This window comes from Haemaphysalis longicornis, unplaced genomic scaffold (genome assembly GCF_048455015.1).
Source record: "Haemaphysalis longicornis isolate Haplotype H1 unplaced genomic scaffold, Haemaphysalis longicornis Haplotype H1 scaffold_1, whole genome shotgun sequence".
NCBI lineage: Eukaryota > Metazoa > Arthropoda > Arachnida > Ixodida > Ixodidae > Haemaphysalis > Haemaphysalis longicornis.
Genome location: NW_027526203.1, coordinates 371,730,982 through 371,754,476, shown reverse-complemented (window position 1 = coordinate 371,754,476; position 23,495 = coordinate 371,730,982). Strand labels below are relative to the sequence as shown.

Below are 23,495 nucleotides of genomic sequence, written 5' to 3'. Positions count from 1 at the left end.
CAAGCGAAAATCAAGCTAAATTCGATTTGAGCCGTGAGTTGCAGTTTCGTTTAGGGATCGAATAATCAAGGTGCAACTCACGGCTCAAATGGAATGATGGTCGGGGTGCAATTCGGATGTCACTCGGGGCGCAACCTGGATGTCATTTCGAGCCCCCGTACTCCGCACCCTCGCCATCATCCACGGAGTGGAGATGCTGCCATTTTTTTTAACTCTTTACAGCGGCGCTATTTTCTATACCGGGAAAAAATGCCGCTTTGTCGCACAATGAGGCACTGAAGGCTTTCACTTTAAAATGCTTAGCACGAGTGACAAGTTGGCCTTTGAGCGCAAGCCAGGCGGTCGCGAATGCCGCCTCTTTTGGGCGTTTTAAAGCTAAAGCCTTAAGTTCCCCATTGTGCTAAAAAGCGGTGTTGTTGTCTGGTACCAAAAATGGCCGAAGCTGTAAAGAGTAAGAAAAAGCACTGACAACAATGTCAAAATTTGTGGAAAGGTCCGTATCTGGAATAATTTCGATGAAGTATATCAATTAGCTTGAGAAGAAAATTGGGCACATAAAAGTTTGTACGAGAATCGAACCCGGACCTTCAGAGTGGAAACCTAGTGCTCTGAAACAATGCTGCATGAGCACGTTTCCAGTGGAGGAACAAGAGTTAGCCTAGTGCGTGCGCCGCTGACGTCATATCACGTGACAGCTAGGGGACGGGACGGCACGTGAGTAGAACAAGTGCACTCCAGCCACGGAGAACTCTGGTTCTGGGGAGGATGCGGCGTGAAGTGTCGCCAGTATTCCTGCCACAGCAATTCTAGGTAAAAGACGAAGAAAAGAAAGCTAAGAAAGAGACGCGAAATGTTTTATCGCCACAGCGCTAGATGTGGAACTTGCCAAGTTCTTGCGCTAAAACAAGGGGTATAATACTCGTGGCATTGCAGTCGCATCCACGAATAGCGAGAATGCAGAATATGCAGATAATGCATGTAGAAACATTACTCGAAAACATTTCCCCCGCTGGGTTATAAGGATTTCGTTTCCCTACACTTATAAGTGACTCTGCCGAATCTTATAGGCTCCCACGTACCTGCTAGACGAGTTGATCGCGAGCGCTTCTATGTGAGTGAAAATATCACGCTCAGCCAAAGCGCTCCCTGCACTGACACCTTCGCTCCCTTATCCCCTCTCAGTCAGCCAGATGGGGTGCTTGAATACTTACTTTAAATCAATCCTGTGGTTCCAGTTCACCGCAATGCACTCGAATGACAAATTCATGCAGCCAGCATTGAAATTTTGGCGGCGGGTCAGTACCCTTTGACTCAAAGGTTCGCCCTGCTCTGTGGCGTCATGCAAGCACGACGTTCCGCACTGCGCAGTGTCTCAGCTAGCACAGATCACATTTTTGAATCACATTTTATGCCCGTTGCTGTCATTCGGCGAACTTTCTTGGGTGGTAGCATTCATTGGTCAAATGAGTGCATTGCGGTGAAATTGAACCATGGGATTGTCTCATATAAGCTAAAACATTTTAGCCTGTTAGGAACGTCAGTCGTATTAACCACCCTCAATAATTACGAGCCGTATTAACAAAGATTTTTTAAGGCTGTTGGTATTCGTTGCAACTTTTACAAAACTGCGCCGCGAGTCTACTAAAACGAAAACAGAAAAAATTGTTTTACGCGCTGCAGCTGGGCTGACATTTGCGAGGCAGCGGATGGCTGCGGTTTACTCTAGACCACGTGGCGTTCTTTACGTTCGTCGAAACCCAGTACATTCGGATGTTTTATTTTCGCGCTTCCATCAGAAAAGGGACCGATGTGGTTGGGAATACAGGCTGCATACGTAAGCTATAGACCTAATAAACGGCGTTTCACGTAATTCGGTTGGCCGAGACGAGATGACTTTATGGTTTTAACGAAAATCTACGACAGTTGCGACGACGGCCTGAACTGGGTGCCTGTGCGGCGTCTCGTTTTACTTTCGCCTGCACCACGCACAGTCTACGGTGACTAATGTCACCGCTGCACAACTTCGCTGTGATTTTTGGTGCCCCAGCACAAGGCAGTGCCAACGCAACCGAGGCGTAATGGTGAAGACAGAAGAGGGCAATACGCCAAGTCGGCGTTTCAGCGCGCTGTTGTTCTCGTTAATGAGACCGAGCAAGACGGGGCAGACCTAGTTTTGCTTGATTTCGTGCCTAGTAGAAACCTTGTCATCACGGCAGATTTAGCCCGACCCCCCCCCCCCCCCCACCATCACAAAATGTGGGGAGGGGGCATTGCCACAGTGCCTAGAACACAATCTGAGCTGGGAACATGACGTTCCATATTCTCCATTCACCCTTACCGAGCTACTATCGGCCCTGAGCGAGGCCATGAAAAGGGCTCTCCCAGACCAGGGGTCATTGGTTATGACATTCAGCCCAGCCATTTCCCTAAAGGTATAGAAATTCTCCTTAGTTTATACAACGCTACTTGGACATCCGCGATGGTGCCGTCGGAACCTTGAAAGCGTGCAACGGTTGTTCCTATTTTCAAGCCCGGAAAACTAGCCTATTCTGTGCCCTCTTTCGGCCCTGTGAGCCTGATAAACTGCTTAAGTAATGAAAATGATTATCCAGGGATCCCTTCAGCGGTGGCCTAGAGTGCGTCGTGAGTTTCCCGAACAGATGTCTGGTTTTCAGCTTTGTCGCAGTGCACTCGGTTCTGTACTTGACCTTGATGAACAATCGGAGGGAAAGATAATAGGGGCTGTATTTACTCGATATACGTATGGCGTTTCACACAGTCAGCCACGGGTTTTTTTATATACGGCCTTTATAATAACGGTTCGCTGGATTCAGGGTAACCTCTGTGAACGTGACATTTTAGATGCGACGGCATCTCATTCACTCGCCTTGTCCCTCCATACGGCGTTGTTATCCGTCCACACCCCTCCCCCATTCTCCTCGTCGGGCGAGCTGCGCTCTCCGCCGCTCACCCCCTCTCCTCTCCGATAGCGAACACTCTCTCGCGAGGGGCATTGGATTGGATTCGATTGGATTGGCTTGGCTTGGTTTGAATTGGATTGGATCGGATTGGATTAAAGTGTATTGTGTTGGATTGTGTTGCGTCATAGCCGCGCCACGTTGCGTCATAGCCGCGGCAGGGGGTTCGCGGCACGTTTCACGCGATGGGAGAATCAACCTAACGGAAACAACAAGGAACCCCCTATGCGTCGCATCTACACAGGGGTTCCCGCGAGGGGAGGTGGGAGTAATTTTTCATGTTGACGACTGCTGGTCAGTGCAGATGAGCACACATCACGCCCTTGAGCAGTACGTACAACAAGGAGCATTTTACGACCCCCGTTGTAATGCAACAGCTTCCATCCTTGGTGCCACCGTCGGTAAACATTTCTGTTTACGCGGATAATATCGGCATGTGTGCTTGTGATCTGGAAAGCCTAAAATTGCAGCAGACGCTCCAAGAAAGCATTGATATAGGCACACATTTTTGACAGAAAGCGGCGTGTCAGCCGATAAGTCGGCAGTTCTTCCACTTATACAAGCAAGAATTGCGACCATCAAGCTTGAAACCACTAACGTTGTTGTATCTGCACAGCATGGACGCACACGTTTTTTGACGTTCATCTGAACCGGACGCTTTCTTGGCGCGGGCACATACCTTCAGTAGAAGTGCGTTAATAAGAGCCGTACAGTGAATGTTCATTGGGCAGGATGAAAGTGAGAGGCACAAAAAAATGTTTTTATAAGTGTGCACTATTTATATCCGGCGCTTGACAATGCCGTGTTTGCACCAGCCGTTCAGAATTTATCTGAGACTAATCCACACAATTAAAAAATACTTCTGCTTGGAGAACGCCCCGGCCCTTTGTGGTATACAATGATAAATATCAGCGAAGATTCTGAAGCAGCGCATTTGCTTCATTTCATGTCTTTTAACGGCATCCGGCGCCCTACTTTGCATCGAAACCCCACTGGAAACGTTTTAGCTGCTGTTTTTTTACAAACTTCAGCTCAGTTATTGTCAAACAATTTTCTGGTCCCGTCGTGGCCTTGATGCGTGGCACCCGTCTATTGATGCCACGGCTTATGTATCCGCCGCGCGTGACTGCTGTGCGAGCTCTTCGAGAGATAATTTTGCTCTCGGAGCGAACGCTCCGAGAGCAAGGGACACTACACTTGTCTTCTGAGGGACACTATACCTGTCCTTTGCCAACGCGGACCGGAACACTGTGTACAACGCACCCTCCGTTGACATGGCCGTTCAAGAGCTAACCAAAATTATACAAGACACTACGATCCAGCATATTCCCAAGTAGTGAAGCTTGCAACAAGCCATCTTCATTCGCAAGCTTCAAAAATGTCGGTACTCTTCGAAACTGCTTCTTGATAGCGCCAAAAAACGGTTATTTACAAACTACACTGAATCCTTTTGTACCCACTCCTTTCGATAGTTCTGGCGGTGTTTTAAGTACCGCACAAGTCACTCATGCGAACGCATATCCCTTCAGGACGGTGATACGTTTGTTTCCGACCAGGGAAGCGTATCTGAGCATACGTAAACGTTAAAAACACAGCAGACGTCACGTACACTGATTCCGCACGCTACCATCATCGCACAGCCCAGGCCGGCCGGGAACTAACATCCGCGACTATACAAATCTGCAGTGACACTCACACGCAAAAGAATGTGCCATCTCATTAGCAGCTAGCTGCAGCTGACCAAAACCAAATCACTATTATCAGCGACCCACAGGCTGCCTGTTGTGACTACAGAATTAGACCCATCTCCGCACTAGAATTAAACCCATCTCCGCACTAGCTCTGCACCCGCCGCGGTGGCTCAGTGGCTATAGAGTGTTGTGCTGCTGAACACGAGGTCGCGGGTTCGATTCCCGGCCGCGGCGGCCGCTTTTCTGATGGATGCGAAAAGCAAAAACGCCCGTGTGTACAAGATTTCGGTGCACGTAAAAGATCCCCAGGTGGTCAAAATTAATCCGGAGCCCTTCACTACGGCGCGCCTCATCGCCTGCGTTGCGTCGGCGCGTTAAACCATACAATCAATCAATCACTAGCTCTGAGCGTACTACGAAGCAACAAGAACATGCATGACATTCACGTTGTCTGCATGGACTCCAGACCATCCTTCCCTCGAACCGAACGAGGCGACTCACGCCACTGCCAGCGGGCATCTACACCGGGCCTTTTCCTGAGAGAAGCAAAACGCCCCTACAGCAGGGTCTTCGACATATGAAGAATAGGTAAATACATTCTTAGCCGCTGTTACCTCGAACGCCTCCGCTATCCCTCCCCGCATCCCAAGTTGTGAAAAGAAGGCTCCACAACCTTACGCCACCTACAAACCAACACTTTCACGCGCAGCTCACTACTGCACACGATGAAACCTACATCCTGTTCATCCACATGCAAATACTTCCCCCAGCTCTGCACTCTCTATCATATGGTATGGGAGTGCCAGAAAACACCTAACTTATATAGGGCGGGAGCATATGGAGCATCAGGGGGGTCACACTTAGAAGCGGCAAACTAAACACCCTCAAGCTCATTTAACTGCAGATGGTCCATTTTGTACTTCAGTGCTGCTCCAAGGGCCCGTATTAGTGGGCCAGTGCTCGTGGAATCGTGTTTGGCGAGACGAGCAGGCAGTCCGGTGGAGCATTGAACGGAGCTGAGACTGTTCTTTTTTGATTCTGGCCTGCCGTCGGCCTGGCCTACTGTCGTCACCTTGGTGCATATTTTCCTGATGAGGGTCCATCCCTGCCTTCGGACCGGCTTCGAAGTGGGCGTCAAGCAACGGTCTGCACAGCCATGAAGACCGGCCTGCAGAAAAGAAAGATAGCAGCAGCTTGGATGCACGACGCGATGTGACGTCACGGCCGGGAAGCTGCAAAAGCAACTCAAGGAATCGCCGCCTTCGCAGCCCGGTGGAGCATCGAACGGGGCTGTAACTGCTCTTTTTTTATTCTAGCCTGCCGTCCGCCTGACCTACCGTCGTCACCTTGCTGCCTATTTTCCTGCTGAGCGTCCATCCCTGCCTTCGGACCTGGTTAAAAGTGGGCGTCAAGCGACGGTCTGCACAGCCATGAAGACCGGCCTACAGGAAAAAAAGATAGCTGCTGCGTTGGTGCACGAGGCGGTGTGACGTCACGGATGGGAAGCTACAAAAGAAACTCAAAGGATCGTCGCCTTCGCAGTCCGGTGGACCATCGAACGGAGCTGAGACTGTTCTTTTTTTATTCTAGGAAAGAAATGTTTGCGATACTTTCATAGGCCCGATTCTATGCTACACTGGACTGCAGTGTTTTGCCGTTCAGTATGTCTGCGGAAAAGTGTTTGTCATGTTCCAAAGGTTTCGAAAATTATGTGCAGCATGTCGTTTGTAGCTTGTTTCATGTGGGAAAATGTTTAGGTGTTCCGAGAAAGAAGCTAAAAAGTATGGCATCAGCCGCTGTTCGTGGTTGGAAATGTGAAAGACGCACAAACGAAGAGTTAGAGTCAAAGGCATTATCCGAATCCGAAGAAAGCGATGAAAAGAACGCTCAGCGAGCTACAGACAGTGGTGCTTGCGACGTGAGTAAGCAGATATCTGATATGAGCAAGATGCTAGTTAAGTAGACTAGAAGGTTTGGAAAAGAAAGTCGATATGCAATGTACGACAATGGAGGCTATTGAAAAATCAATGGAACTGTTAGCCTCTAAGTATGACGAACTTCTGGTGAAGAACGCCGAACATGGAAAACAAATTGACTCTTTAAACAAAGTGTCAACCGAACTTTCCAGAAAGCTTGCGGAAAAAGACGAGTAAATAACGCAGCTAAAGGCTACAGTCAACAATGTTGAGCAGTATTCTGGGAGAAAGAACGTTGAGATACACGGTGTAGCCCAGCTGCCAGAAGAGGATTTACACCAGGTTCTTGTAGATCTCATTCGTAAGCTGGAAATAAAGGCACCCGAAAAACAATCTGTCGAAGCGATACACAGGCTCAAGGCGAAGCAAAATAAGATTCCGGCTATCATTGTTTGCTCCAGAGACCAAGAGGAACGCTACCTGTGGATATCAAAGAAAAAGGCACTCAGGAACGAAAAAACCTTCATAAATGAAAACTTCACAACAGCGCAAAAACAGCTCTTCTGGTAATGCCGTCAAGTTGGCAAGCAAAAAAAAAACTACAAGTTTGTATGGGTGAGCAACGGCAAAATTTTCGTGCGGAAAATTGAGGGAGCGACTGGAATCAGAATCAACACTGAAAACGACTTGGCAAAACTTGTCTAATGACCTCTTTTGATTCAGTTTACGAATGGGAGGACTGTCTCCAATCAGTGATAGTTGACTAGACGTCACCATTTAGCCCATCAATATCCGAAGCATTACTAAAAACTGGGATCAGTTGTGCAGACGTATGAATGAAAGAAAGATTGCTGTCGATGTAATTGTTCTAACTGAAGTGAACATTGACGCGCAACGACAGTTTTCTTTTTCACTTAATGGGTATTCGAGAGCGGCGCTGTGTCGAGAAAATCGAAAAGGTGGCGGAATCTTGGTATTCGTAAAGGAGAACTGGTTGTCAGGTTCCACTGGGGTAAACTTTGAATATGCATAGGCATTGCTGATTTCGATCAGTAAGAGAAGCAATACGGACACGATAAGTGCAATTTACAGGCCCCCCAATATGAACATTAACTTGTGTTTAGATGAAATGAAATAAATGCTAAACCGTCAGATGAATGAAAAGAACTTTATAATAATAGGAAATATTAAGATTGATGTTATGCAAGAATCAAAAAACCGCAGTAATGGACTACCTCAATTCATTATCGGAATTCGGGCTTTCAGCGCTCACCAGTGACTACACAAGGGAATAATACTTCAAAGGGGCCATGCAGACAAAACACAAGTTTGCTTCATTCGAAAGATTGCCTCGTTATAATCATGCTGACACCATTCTTAACGTAAACTTCTCTCAAATAAGCTATATAATTAGGAAAAAAGAGGATGACCATGCGACCCACAAGCTCATTTCCCGCAACAGAACCTATGGTGACATATGCCCAACTGTGCTCTTGGCTGAGGCCGACAAACGCAAATTAGGCAGGGCTCATAAGCTTGCCGAACGAGCTATTCGCGCTTAAATTTAGGGCACATTCTTTTTATAGCAGTAAGAATGGCGGGGTAAACAGAGGAAGTTACGAAAGTACACGTAAACGTAGAAATACCGATGCGTACTGCTGTTGGTACTGCGCGCACTATGCTTGTTTTAGCTGCGCAGAACTGCGGCTCTTTGGGGTTGTTTCAGACTACACTGGTCGATTGGCGTAAGGGACGGCGTCTTACGGGACCATATTTGTCGAGCGAGCACCATATTTCACGAAACGATTATTTTCTCCCTCAACAAAAACAAGCCAGGTACAAATACGGTCAAAAACAAAGCAAATCAGAAAATGGCCGGCTGCGGTATGGTGGCGGCATTCAACGTTTATAGAACCAACTGGCGGCATCTTGGTCGACTAACTGCAAACAAGTCTTCGCTTCACACCAAGTTTAGCTTGAATACCGTTCATATGATGTCATTGCAGACGTCGTTAAACACGCGATTTGGCGGTAGAATCAAAATTTTACCTTAAATTGATTAATTTCGCTGTGAATAAAGCATCGTTTGCTTCCGGACAAGCGCTGGGGGGCACTATACTACATGAAATCTTTCGAATAAAACAAACGTGTATATTGTATTGTATTGTAAATTAGGGAGCGACTGGAATCGGAATCAACACTGAAAACGACTTGGCAAAACTTGTCTAATGACCTCTTTTGATTCAGTTTACGAATGAGAATGGCCCCTTTAAGGAACCAAATCATCAGATCATGCATATATCATATCATAACTCGTAGAACGGAGCAAAGAGACCAGTCTGGGGGGCTTAGGCTAAAGTTGGCTGGCCATTACTTTATAGCATTAGCGATCTTTTCTAAGGCAGTGAGTGAAAATGCTGAGCAGTTAACAATGAAAAAAAATTTAGACGATAAAAAATTGATGCCTACATAAGGGAGACTAAATGGAACAGCTTGCTGCCTCTGGATCACATAAGCTTGTGCACTAAGGTAACTGAAATTTTAACACGAAAGTGTTTTATTCCTGGATACACAAAGATTTGACGCTAGTACAACGAAGAAAGCGGCCTGTAAAGGCTGCACCCCTGCACACAGGGTCTTCTTGCGGGGAAGCAACCTTTACTACTAAAGAGTACTAAAAGCTAAAGGCTAGAGCAGGTTGCTTGCGAACTAAGAGCTTTTGGGAAGTATTCACAAAATGATGGGGTATGTGTTGTCTGTGGAAAAGAAACAGAAACTATGCGGAACATTGTGTTAGAATGTGAGGGTATCCATCCAAATCTACATGAGGGAAATATTCGGCTTCCAGAAGCCCTGGGATTTAAGGGTAGCACAGAGGAAGTTAACTTCAAGGCTGTCGAGGGAACGAAAAAGAGATTAGAATGCTGGTGGACGAAAAGCAGAGAGGGAAATATTGCCTAGGAGAGTTACCACCTGTAACAGAAAAAAAAGTATTTTGTGCCTAATAAGCTTTTTGTACCTGCTCTAAGCAGCGCTAGTATTAAACCAAGAGTATAAAACATAGGTATATTAGTCTTTATTGGTAAGATGACATGTCATCACCCCGCTACAAATGGGAAACCAATAGCAATCATCAATCATCATCAGTACGTTATACTTACGGTTGTTCGTTTTAGGGTTTTATATTATAACACGACATTGCTTCATGCCGGGATACACCAAGATTTCACTGACGTCATATGCGTCACGGAAATGACGCCAGTACACCTTTGCCGAAGCGACCCGCCAGCAGGACGTCGCTCGCCAAGCACACCCACAATGCAGCCACCGACCCGCAAATCATGCTCAGCTGCAGATTTCGCTGCACGTTTCACTTTCGTGTTTTACCGATTCCTATGACAGAGGAGTCAACCACAGTTTTTGCGTGACATCTACGAGCGTTCCAGTCGGTGTGTAAAATTAAAACAGTGACAATTGAACAACCGATGGATCACAACTGAAATAATGGAACTTTGTTATTAGAAAGATAAAGCATGGCCAAGATGTCGGAAAGAACCACAGGATACGCTAAAGAGGCAAGAGTCGCATACTTCGCTGAATTTGGTAACAGCCAAAATACGCCGGGCTAAAAGCAAATATCATTTCTCCCAGTTTTCCCAACATAAGAATAACAGTAAGAAAACGTGGAAGATGGCGAACGAACAAATGGGAAGAGTTAAACAAGCGAGTGTAGATGACACAATAAGAAAGAACTTTCCGAAAGGAAACACGCGTGAGTTGTGCAAATAATTTAACTACACGTTTATACAAGCCGCTGGGGCATTGATGGAAAATGGGGACGAAGATAGAACACACACGGAATTGGGTACAAGACACTACGCGCGTGCGCTAACACAGCTTATCTGCCGCTGATTACCGAAGCAGAGCTTTGGAACATCATCCGCGGAATGAACCCGTTTAAACCGTCCAGATTTGACAACATTCGACTTGAAGAGACTTGTTGTGCAACTACAGCAGATTAAAACATGTGCTTTTAAGGATTCTTGATTGATTGTAGGGGTTAACGCGCCAACATAACGCAGGCGATGAGGCACGCCGTAGTGGAGGGCTCCGGATTAATTTTGACCACGTGGGGATCTTTAACGTGCGCCGAAATGTCGTACGCTTTTAAGGATTCTTAATGGAATATTTGAAACGGGAAACATACCCAAAGAAATGAAAGTTTCTATTGTAAGACCGATTTACACACTCGGAAAAAAATGCGAGCTCGGTGACTACAGACCGATTGCAATATTACCAGTATAGTCTCATGTAGTGGAGAAGCATATAGCGTCTGTAATGCAATCCTTTTGCGAAAAGTACAACTTAAATAACCCTGCACAGTTTGGTATCACAAAAAAAAAGAAACGGTATTTTGCTTTTAGAAGAATTTTCGGGCCTCGTTAACGCCTGTATTTAAAATAACGATGCCGTTTTAGTGTTATTTTTAGACCTATCGAAAGCATTCGATACAGTAAACCATAAATGGATGTTACAAAAACTTAGCTCTTTGAGGTTTCGTGGGCAATTTCTTAAATCGTTATGAGGTATTTCTCACAACGATTTCAATGTGCAAAACTCCATGGGGAGTACAGCGTACCTAAAGAAATACAATGTGGAGTGCCTCAGCGCCGCACACTAGGGCCCATACTTTGCAATATATGCGTTACCGATCTTAGCATACTCCCACTGAAGTCGCACGTGTTCAAGTATGCAGATGACACCGCTCTAGCTCTGAACATCACCTACTACTCTTGCGGAACAAACACTTTTCAAAATGACATTCACAAACTCATGGATTGGTTCAAACAAAATCCAATTTTTGTAAATCTACAGAAAATAAAATTGGTATGCTTCAGAAATCCACATCAAGTTGTTTGTCTGGATGAGCATATAAATTGGCATACATCATAATGCAGCTCTTGTAAGTGTAGATCCCTTGCATTAGAGCCCAAGGTAAAATATTCAGGCCTCTTCTTTGACCAACACCTCACGTGGAATAAACATGTGTTGTTTGTATGCAAGAAATTAAGGGGTGTAGCAGCTATGATTCACAACTATAAAGGGAAGGATGCATTTAAATTAAGAAGAACCATACATAAATCACTGGCGGAAGGGATTTTGAATTATGAAATTACCCTGTATGGTTGCTGCTCAGGTCATAAGTAATGTATAAACTGGGTAATTAACCGAATAGGAAATAGTATTGCTTATGGAACAAAGTTTCAAGATGTAAAAATAGAGGACAAGTATTCTTATTTAGGTATACTCCAGGTGCGCCAGCTTTTTAGGTATTAGGTACTAACACGATATTATTTCTGCAACCAGTTCAAAGTTCCTGCTAAGAAAAGTAGAACGCTAAGAAAAAACAGAAAGGTTTGTGAAGCCGCGAGTGTACACAAACTAAGGGAAATTAATGAGGAAACATTACGTGTCAGAATTTTTTAATGCTCTCCGAAACGATTTGTAGGATATAAAAACATGAAGGAAAATGTTTAAGAAAATTCGAGAATATTGTGTCTCAGGTAACTTATATTGGTGAAGAATGGGATATATTTGTGCTGTCTACGAGTACATTTTTGCTGTTTATGTTGTGTTGCAATGCATTACTCTGCTATGTGATTTTCAAGCAAGAAGTGTTTGTCATGTTAAAATTTGAGAGTGTGCTTATTCTCTTTTGTGTATGTTTACACCAACTGCCTGGGAAGCAAACAAGCATTCGGTGCTAACGCAGACCAGAGGAAAAATCTATGTAAAGCAAAAGTGAATAAAGCTCTGAATGAATGAATGAATGAATGAATGAATGAATGAATGAATGAATGAATGAATGAATGAATGAATGAATGAATGAATGAGAAGGGACTCCCGTGTACCTGTGTGGAATTTCAACTTTAAAAAAAAGGCAAAGTGTACAGCCCGCTAAAGGCTTGCAGCATTCGCTGCGATGCGCTGGGTGTAGAGCGGTATTTTATCTACCGTTTATTGTGACTGTTCCACCTCTCACATCGTTTGTGTTAGTTTTTTACGGCCAGTTAATTTCTGTGAATTAAGTACAAGCTGCAATTTATTTTCCTTCCTTCCACCCTTCCTTCTTTCTTTTACGTGAGGATGTTTTGCTCGTGTCATGCTCGTAAAAACGGCTCAGATGGACCGCTCTTTGTATAGCGCCAAGCAGGACAACGATTGTCAGAAAATGTGACTTCAAACATGACGCCAGCCAACCAAGAAGCAAGAGAACACTTCACTTATTTTGGGAAAAAATAATTTGAAGCTGAAAATTCATCATACAAGTGCTATCATCAATACATTATCTGACGAAAAGTGGTGTCTTCCTGCGTGTGTTCAACCCTCATAATATCTTGAACACCTAATTGTGAGGGCCCTTAAGAATTGTGTTATATATGACCAAAATAACCACACACATTCATCCTCAATCGGTGGTGTAGAGGCTGCTTCACACTTGAAAGGACAGCGGAAACCGCAAAGCGTTTCTGAATATAACGGCCACGGTCGCCATCGCTGCACAATTAAATGCATTATATTCCTGTCAAGGTCGCGTAGGAACAAGTGTACGCCCATCAATCTTGTATATAGTCTTCTGTAACCCTGCGCTCGACAGAAGCCGCTGCGAGCGCCGTAGTTTCGACCTGGAGGCTACCCACGAAACCGAAGTGGGCCCAAGCGGGCACACGTGGGTTGAGATCAGTTAGTGACAACTATCGTCCAGGGCCTAGATTGACATGGCGATGGTCTGCGCAGGCAGCTGTGCAGTTTATAGAGAAAGCCGTGGTATCGCTTAACACAAGGCCAGGCAAAAATAAAAATTGTGGTGAATGTCTAATTTTTTTTGCTCTTTTAGAAGCTATTTTACTCCTGAAAAAATTGCCACCTCATGCCTGGTTGACTTTCTCGTCGATTGTTTCGCTGACGTTTGGAAGGGTGGCTTTTTATTTTCTGGGCGATGCTGGTTTAGCTTCTGATAATCGTGGCTTTTGTTACTTCGGGAAAGGCGCCGACGCTCACGTTCATCGAATTTCATGGAGAGAGGCGCTGACAAGCACTTGATATCTCACCTCGAAAACGTCGCCTCTTCACCTGGTGTGCGCAGGGGACACGATAGACGGGAGCATGCATAATTCACTTGCTTGGAGTGCGATAAACGCGCGCACTCAGTGATGAGGCTGCCGGTTCGGGCTTAGAGCTGACTGTCGCCATTTACATAGAATAACATAATGCTGAAGACGTGATGAGATGTGGTTGGATACGCTTTATAGATTGGTGGACCTATGGGTAGAAAATTTCAAGACTGCAATTTTGGGAGCAAGCCCGTAGCCGATCTGTGCCGTTGTATGGACCTGCCGCATTTCTGGCGCATGGAAATATCAAGTGTCCCTGATTGTAAGTTCTTAAATCAGGCTGTGCAACCGCTTGGGAAAGGACTGAACATGAAAATTACCAATCGGAAATGTTTCGGCAATCCTGATAACTTGCACAAATGCGCAGTGTCGCCATGTCGCTATAGGCTGACGGTGGTGAATTATGAAACCGAAGATGCGAAGGTGCGGTAGAACTCTGAACTGAAATTATTCCGCGGCGGTGCTTACCGGCACCCATAAAGACGTCTATGCATCGCATGCTGACTACTGGCCACGCGGAGATCTGCGCTACCTTCTTGTGTCTTTCGGTGCGACACATCGGACACGTCAAGTGGAAGTGGTGCTTAGCAACACTTGGCGAACACAGTGGCGGCCGATCAATAAAAAGCCTGCCACGTTCCAATCTTAGCGACACACCGAGGACAAAAGATTCAAGCAAAAATAAACCTGCCAGGTCCCGGCAAGACCTCTGTCCCAAGCGGCGCCCCTGAGACACAGACAGCGCCGGAGGTCCCATCGCGTCGTTGGCGGCCGCCAAGTTAATGAGCCCTGACTGACAGAAGAGCGCGAAGAATCGACTCTTGGTACGGAAAAACTTTCGTAGCTTCGCTCTTAAGTGCAGACTCTTGCATCCCAATTCGGATTTGACGGAGTGAAATTCGACGGTGAGGAGTGTTGTCCACATCAACGTCGAAGAGCGCAAACAGTAAGTTGACCCGTTGCGATGCTTCTTAGCAGTGGGCATCGCAGCGTGAACCCCATGGGAACGATTGAAACCATTTATCTTAGAATGCCTAGCTCTAAGTAAAAGTTAGTTTGTATACATATGTACGTAACGGGGCCCCATTTCTCGTCATTGCTCGCTAAGGCGAAGAGGGGAACAAGAAGTGGGTCCAAAGGGCGCCGGACGACGGTGGGTGACCCAGCATGTCAAGCTATAAGGGGGTGGGGGAGCAAGATCACCGCTTAGCTTCTTGTGCGAGGAGAAAGCGGGGGATGTGGAATAATGACAGTGTGATTGGAGCAGAATTATCATCCCTCCCCCAGGGGGAACACTGACACGCGTATAATCCGCTACTCTTCACGTTAGTGACGACCTGATGTGTGTTGGTGGGGTTATGAATACACATCTCTTTTTATAAATTTCTTTAAAAGCGTAGTTATCCCGTATTTTCTTCCCTCGCGAGATTACATCTCCACCAGGGGCGTAGTCGGAGGGGTGGAGGGGGGGTGCGGTGTCAGAACACTCCCCGAAATTTATCCATGCAGAAAAATGACTAATATATTGTTTAGGCTTCTGGCGCAGCCCCCCCCCTCTCTCTCTCTCTCTCTCTCTCTCTCTCTCTCTCTCTCTCTCTCTCTCTCTCTCTCTCTCTCTCTCTCTCTCTCTCTCTCTCTCTCTCTCTCTCTCTCTCTCTCTCTCTCTCTCTTGTTTTGCCCCCGAAATATTTTTCTGTCTGCTCCACTAATCTGGCCACTACATGCTCAGAGATACAAACGAGTTTGCAGTATACTGAGTGTTTCACGTAACTTGGAACAAAAATTACAGTGAGAAAATACGACGTTTTTGCTGTGAAAGTTATTATAAAACCATCTGTAAAGGCGCAATAACACGGACGTAGGGTTATGCAGAAACGAATAGAACGCCTTCTTTGTTTCTCTGGTGTTTGTCCCGAAAGGCGCTCTGTTTGTTTCTTTTTTCAATCTACCTCCGTATTTTTTAACCTTTTCAAGATGAGAGCAAGCCCACTCGCCCAGCTGTCTGTTTTGATGTAATTAAACGTCATTAACAGTGGTGTAAACATATCATACAATATTTATATCGGTAATAATTAGCGAATAAGGTAAAATAAAATATTGATTGTCATAACGAGTGAACCTTGTGGAAGGGCGACTAAAAATAGGCCAATTACCGAGGTACCTGCGAGAATTCCTCAAACAGGAGAGTATATGTGGCGCTTTGAATGAGGAGCCGAAGAAGGCAGGCGCAAAGCAAAATTGGATAGTGTGCTGAGCCGCACGAGGCTTCAACGATGCTCTCCACCAGCCGTCGTTTGGAAGGGGTGCGGGTTATTTAAAGCATGTAAAAATTTTCTACACACATGACGGCGACACGGAAGCTACTGCATTCGGTGTTTCTTTTGACGCTCGGTGACCTCCTAATTGGGATCCTCACGCGTTAAAAATTAGTCCGGAGACCTCCACTACGGCGCGCCTCGTAACGAAGATGTAGCTTCGGTGCGTTAAACCTCCAGTATATGAATTTGAAGATCATGATTGGACATTTTCTGCTGTATTCAGTAACGGCTCTACTCGTAAACGGATAATTATTTTATCTTAACTAATTTTTTTGACCGAAGAAAATCTAAAAGCAGGGTGAGACAGTTCACACCTCTCCGGATTACTATTATTTACTTATTTGTTATATTTGTTATTGGATTTGTTGTTTACTTATTTATTATAAAATTATATATTTCTTATTTTAATAATAGGTCAAGTTATGTGAATCACCCTATAGAAACACCTTGCTTTCACATTGGCATGGTGGGAGCTTCAAGAGAGGCACAGAGGAGACAGAGATGTAAACCAATCTACCAAGGCATTTTTTTTTTTTTGCAATAAACCCTTTACGTTATTATTTCATTCGTAGAGTGCTTCGAGGCACTGTGTCGTAGCCCGCTATTCACTCCTGCAAATCATGCTGCATGGGATATTGGGAGCTTTTCCTGACAAAGCAAAATATAACGTGATTACCTTTCGTCTATGGCGGTTTACGTAGTGATGTGTGTATGTCTGAAGCGTAGGTTCATTAGATATAGTGGTTAAATTCAGCGTTTATGGAATGTGTTTCAGTTATGTTGGTTTCAGTGTTGTCGCCACGCATACGGCGGCCCAGAACGCAATTACGCGTCTCAGAGTGCGACGCCTGGGGGCCTGCGGGTTTATGTGAATTATTATCAGCTTCGTCTCATAGAGCTATCTTTGTTACTATTAACGATGCTTCCAAAATAAGGCTCGTACTTTTCTCTGAATAAGGTTGCTGTTGTGCTACCTAGTTCGTTTGCAAGCAGTTACTAAAACCTTCACTTTGTGTAGAAGATATCTGTCCTTGCCTAGTACAGTAGAACTGCACAAAAACGGTTGAAAGTGCAACTTTTTTTTTTTTTGGGGGGGGGGGGGGGGGGGGGGGGGGTTGGTTCAAGTGGCAAACCTTTGCAGATTAGCGCCCATATTGGGGATGTATATGTGGCTTTGGGCAGCCACAGTTAAACTTACGCTCACCTCTGGCTGCTCCTTCTCCATTATGAACCACAGCAGAATTTGGTTTCCCACATTTTGCGTTGCTTGAACTTTGTTTCCGCGTGATGCATAGGTATGTAGGCTTTATTGAACACTTTCATTGTGTTTTTAGTTTCGAGACATACATACATGCTAAAAGATAGAGGTAGTTGAAGAGATTTAGAAAATTTTGTTATCGCATAAAATGGGCCTTTAGTGAAGGGCACTATTATCTGAGCCGAGTTTCTTGGACATATTTTGTTTACTTCACAGGCTTCTCGGCAGCGCTTTCTCCTTAAACATGTTTCAGCCGCAACATGACAACGCTTGTGGTGAAGCCAGATTGCGGAAGATAGAAGTTTCAGCGACACTAAAAACAACTTGTATTCTTGTTTGCGGTTGCATTGTGCAGTTTAACCCACGTAATCATTTCCCTCTTTTTAGGAACACTGGTGGTTCCTTTATTTGTAGAACTCAGAAGAATACACAACACAAGTCACCCTGTTGCGGCCGCCTCTCGAACTACCGCGATGACGTTACAGTGGTTTTGCGTTGTTGTTTGCGGCTATCTCAGTCTTCACAGTTCCGACTTTCTTTCACCAGTAATGATTACGACCATCTCTTTGTTTGTTGTTTCGCAGTCCATATCTGTTAAAAGCGCTCGCATCCCGCTAGATTCTGTCCTGTGTACACGGTGGTGTGCCATCACAGTCGACGTCTCCCAAATCGGCGAGAGGGAAGCGGAACTTTCGAACGCACAAAAAAAAAAAAAACGCATGCAAATCGGCCGACAAAAGATCAGATGGTGGTCTAAACACCCTAGTGTTGAGGTGGTAAAGTATTTGAACAATTATTATAACTCACTCTAGTGTAACCTTAAGAGAAGAGGGGTAACGGGGAAAGGGTAAACAGCAGAAAAAAAATAAAATGTAACAAAATAGCCGTTTTTACCCTTCTGCCTCAACAAGTGGCATGGGAGAATATAATAAAGAAAAGGCTCAGCAGGTTAAAAAAGAAACTAAAATAAGATGACCGAAATCAAATGCAGAAAAAATATCAAGTCATAACACCTTACTGTTCTAGTCGAGTAGATGAAGATGCGGTCACTGCTGTCCGCTCCGTTTTGAAATGGTTGTATGGAACATCCAGAACGCTTTTAGAACATGGTAAATAAACGCGTCCAATTATATATTAAGTTGCTATGGGGTATCTAAGCCAAATGTGCATCAGAAACTTAAACACTTGCTCAAAAGATTTTTTTTTATTTCCCGCGTTCTTCGAAGTCCGGTATGACGTCACAGTGCCACATCCCCTATACTAGCCTACTGTATTTCAGTTTCAGCAATAACCACACTCGATGGCCCTTTTAAAGGACGTCACAATAAACACGAAGCAGATAATAAGAAAGAAATCGATGAGAAAATCACAAAGTGCTGTCGCTGTGCTGTAACTTTCACAGTGCTTCCTAGCACGAGCGAAAACGGAAAGCCTTTTATCAGTTCCGCTGCATGACCCCTGTAGTATTTAAAGTGTGTAGGCAAAATTTTAGATCCGTTAGTTTATTAGAGCTACTAAACGTCTTTAGGGTTGTTCTATGCCCCGGATAGAAGAACGCATGTGTACAATGTTCTTTCGCCGCAAGCTGGAATCCATAAATTCTTGCATAGACCTAATAAGGTTCTGACGTGGATGAATGCGAGTGATCGATGTGTTTCAAGGCAGGGGGCGACGGTCTCGCCGTTCAAAGCAGTCCTGCATGACGCTATCTAAATTGAGGATGTAGGCGCCATCAGTTTAGTGCGTTGTCGCCTTTCTATGTGCTGTTCGCTGAGCCCCTGAGTACGGGTGGCCTAAATATGCGTAGCCTATAATTAGACGCTACTTGTTTGAAATAGGGGGGGGGGGGGGGGAGTTGCGGAGGAGGGGGGTACGCAAAAGTAGTGTTCGCACAGGGTTTAACCAACCGCAACAAAACTAGAAATGGGTGCTGGCAAGGGGGCGTAACTGCCTTTTAAACTGGTGCGTACTAACCAGGTTTTACTGTATAACCATTTCAACGTTGCGAGATTCGCAGCGCCACATCTGAAAACGAGCCTGGAAGACTAAACACCGTATTCGGTAGGGCGGGAAAATCGTTCTCTTGACGACTAGAGTTGGTGGGGTTCCAAGCTGAAACTGTGGGGCGTGTTGTCACCGCCCGAATATGTACATATATCCAAAAGTACAAATATGATCACGAAGATTTACCATTCAACAATAAGTGGAGGTTGGCACACTCGAAGCAGAGTTAGGAAACGCTCAGAAGCATGCCATGTCATCTGCAATTACATCATAAATTAACAAAATTAGGCTCAAAAAATGATCTCGCTTTATGGTTTAAGGGCCAGGCTGACAAACTTCTTTGCACGTTAAAAAGGGTCACGTTTTCCATCCCACATTTCGAAAGGGTCACGCTTTCATGGCGCGATTGACCCGCTTAGCGCCAGACAGGGAGGCAACAAATCATAAAGCTCTTTTACGAGCTAACAGTTTTGTGAATTTGGTCCCAGCATCCCGTGATGAAAACAGTGGCGTGTGGCGTGCCCGTTAGAACAAAAATAAAACAAAAAAATGTGGTGTGTGTGAGTGCGCGTGCATGTCAGTGTGTGTGTGAGTGTGCGTGCATGTCCGTGTGTGTGTGTGTATGTGTATGTGTGTGTGTGTGTGTGTGTGTGTGTGTGTGTGTGTGTGTGAGAGAGAGAGAGAGAGAGAGAGAGAGAGAGAGAGAGAGAGAGAGAGAGAGAGAGAGAGAGAGAGAGAGAGAGAGAGAGAGAGAGAGAGAGAGAGAGAGAGAGAGAGAGAGAGAGATAACTGGACGTGAGGGAGACTAGTTCAATGAACATACAAAGGAAAGCCAATAGCCAAGATACGTCGATGAGGGCATGCATGGCGGAGTTGCTGGAGCCTGCTGGAGCTGTGCCGGCTGGATGGTTCGACTCTTTTCTTTTCTTGCGGGAAAACAGGAATTTCAAAAATATAGTAGATATAAAAAAGCAAGAAAATAGACTTCCTTTTATTACTATGTTCCCTAAGTTTCTATTTTCCTATTTTGGTACGGGGCATAAAAAACGTAAGGGCGCTATGTACAGAACAGTTGAAACATATACGAAATGGAAATGAGAGGAAAAAGCGACATGGTGCGGGTGGCCTCACGTACTACAGAAAACTATAAACTCCAGTTTCGGGAAAAAAACTCGAGAAGTTTCCTGTATAGATGACCATGCGTCCACTGGCGAATAGTATCGGTAGGCGGGCCTGGGCGATGTACTGTGGACCCCATATGTCGGGCTCGGGATGGTTGGAGCCCTAGACACGCCCTAGGAGGTGTACCAGTGTCGTCGCCGCACCGGGAGCAGGGCAGTAGGGGCCGATCCAAGAGGAGACTGCATGGCTATAGAAGTCCATGTCCCTCGGACAGCAGGCGTCATTGCAACGCCCAGGCGCATTCTCCGAAGCGGGTTAAGCCTCCAGGAGGGTCAGGCCCACGCGAAGGGAGAAGGGCATTCAAAAGAGACAAACTATTTTCCCTATGCCCTTATTGGTGTTCTTGTTGCTCTTTATGTAACATGACCCCATCTTCATATATTTGCTTTTATTTATACGCAGGTTCGAATGTCCCTAGAGCCTTTGGTTCAGGAAGGAGTCCAGCACGGAACCCTATGCCACAGCCCGAGTTGCAGCCCCACAACGGGCTTCCAGAACCCGGCATTCCGAAGAGAAATATTGCGAGGTGAGGTAACAAATTGGCCACAACTCACTTCCCCTATACGCGTAATTTTACCGAGTGCGTCCTGTTCTCGGTGCGCAGTGAAAAAATTGTATACAATTGCTTTTAGCGACATGCGAAGCACGTCTTAGCGAACCCAGGCGGGTTATTGCGTCGCTGTTTTGGCGCCGCCTTTTTGGCTTCGCCCCTTTTATTTGAAACTGTTTTCAGCGCCCGTTGCAAAGGCATTTTTGCCATGAGAACCAGGGTTAACATGAAGTAGATACAGGCAGGACCTTTCTAAACTATTAGCACCGGAGGAAAGGTTCGTACATGTCAACAATACTTAGCGCAAAGGAAACCTTGGCCATATTTAGGCAGAACTTGACATAAGTGCCTGAAGGAACATTACAGCACTTTTTTCGTTAAAATTCTACGTCGGGTTGGTTTTTACAAAAATAAATAAAAAACCGGGTGGAGAAAACCGCATCGTAAAATAGGCTAGATGAAAACAACAAAAACAAACGATAAAAATAAGACCTCATGCTGTAGCGAGCGGCGCCAAACGCAACAAAAACCCAAAGAAAAAGACTCTGGCTGGCGCTCCAGGCTCTAGCGGTAAACTACGGTCGGGTGGTTTAAACTTCCTAGATCCGGTTAACTCCGCCCCATCACCGTAATATTGAGCAAAACAAAAATTGTGGCCACAGCCCACGGCGTAGCCGCCGACGATTGCGCTTGCGTGAGGGGCGGTGCTGGATTTCCCGGTGACGTGGCCCACGGCAAAGCAGCCAGTAACTACACCGCATAGTTCTCGTGGGTGATGTCGTGAGTGTGCTTCACATATAGTAGACAACCAGCAAAGTGGCTTCTGTGCGTTTTCCCCCGTCGAATATCCGTCGTGTTACGGAAGCACGGGTTACATAATGCCACGAATGGGGCTCGATTATGTCGAGTTGCGTATGGAGCCTAAAGAAACCATAAAGACGAACACAACCTTGTTTCATTTTCAAGAAGTAGTTTTTAGCGGCTCTCTATGCTCCATTCTCGTTTCAGTGAATTCAGAAGTCCTGAAGCGCCGACCTTGCCGTGACTGAAATGAATGTGTAATATTTATTTCAGGAGTTCACTCATCCTATATAAAGATGTTCACTCATCCTAATTTACTTACCGTAATTTTGGACTTGGGGATTGCACGTAAACCATTATTAAAAGTTAAAGAAACACGCATATCGCGCGTTGGCTGAAGCATTTCGTGGGAGAAAAAACTACTGAAACTTGACCTGTGGTAAAGTGTTCGCTTCCATTTCCCCGCTCGTCTGTGTGCAGAACACTGCAAGCTTACAACAGCTGTGAGGAATGCCGTCTCGGAAGAAAAGCGGTCTGTTGGCCAGATAGACGACAACGCTTCCACGAACGGTAAGAGGAAAGTGGAAACCAATATACGGCCAATTCTAGTGCCATAATTCACATGCTGCTGCAAGGATACCACGGTATTTTGAGACGATTATTGAAGGGAGACGTGCATAATTAATCTCCAGGGAGACCAAGGAGAGAGGCATGCCGACGGGGGAACCACTGGGCATGCTTAAATGTTTCGTTTGATATCCGTGTGACCTGGGGTGCGCAACGCTATTCTCGCTTAACTGCTCCAGTGGGGCTGACTCGTGTCGAAGAGTTGCGTGGTACCACGAACTTGCTGTCGGGAAGTGTCTTTTTATCAAAGCAATAAAGCGCGACCGTCGGCCGTTTTTATTTAGGATACAACCGGTTTGTGTAAAATTTTCTGCAGTGCTTACACCTTATTTCCGTATTCCGGTGGAGTAAATGGTTTACTTTTAAGCACAGGGGAATGGTTAGGCTTCTTTTATTTACTACGGGCAGTGAAGCTGACATTTTTAAATTTACGTAAGAACGCAAGAAAGGAAGAAAAACACGCGTCAAGAGTGGGGACCGAACCCACGCCTACCGATTTAAGGGGAAACGAGGCGTTGGTTCGGTCCCCACTCTGGGCGCGTGTTTTTCTTCCTTTCTTGCGTTCTTACGCAAATTTAAAAATGTTAGCTTCACTAACCGTAGTAAATAAAAGAAGCCTAACCATTCCCCTATGCTTCCCTTGGCGTTGTAGACTGCGGGCCTTCCTTTCTGTATTTTCTCAACAAGCCCCTCACTTCTAACCACACACACACAAGTATATATATATATATATATATATATATATATATATATATATATATATATATATATATATATATATATATATATATATATATATATATATATATATATATATATATATATATATATATATATATATATATATATATATATATATATATATATATATATATATAAGCGTAGACTCGTGTGCCGGTGTACCTGGCGCATGTCGTCATGAGTCGGTTCTCGTCAGCTCATGCATCACTCATGCGCGACGTTTCATTTCGCGCCGGGCCTTGTCAATTTTGCAC

The 23,495-nt window shown here is 45.2% G+C and overlaps 1 protein-coding gene across 1 annotated transcript in view; it reads left to right on the top strand.

The window, feature by feature from the left end:
* Cngb (Cyclic nucleotide-gated ion channel subunit B) overlaps positions 1-23,495 on the top strand; it is a 73,139-nt gene that overhangs the window by 3,941 nt on the left and 45,703 nt on the right. Inside the window, exons 2-3 of the mRNA XM_077686336.1 lie at positions 20,925-21,048; positions 22,354-22,443. Of these exons, the coding sequence (XP_077542462.1) occupies positions 20,925-21,048; positions 22,354-22,443 (214 nt within the window). The remainder of the gene's footprint in view (positions 1-20,924; positions 21,049-22,353; positions 22,444-23,495) is intronic.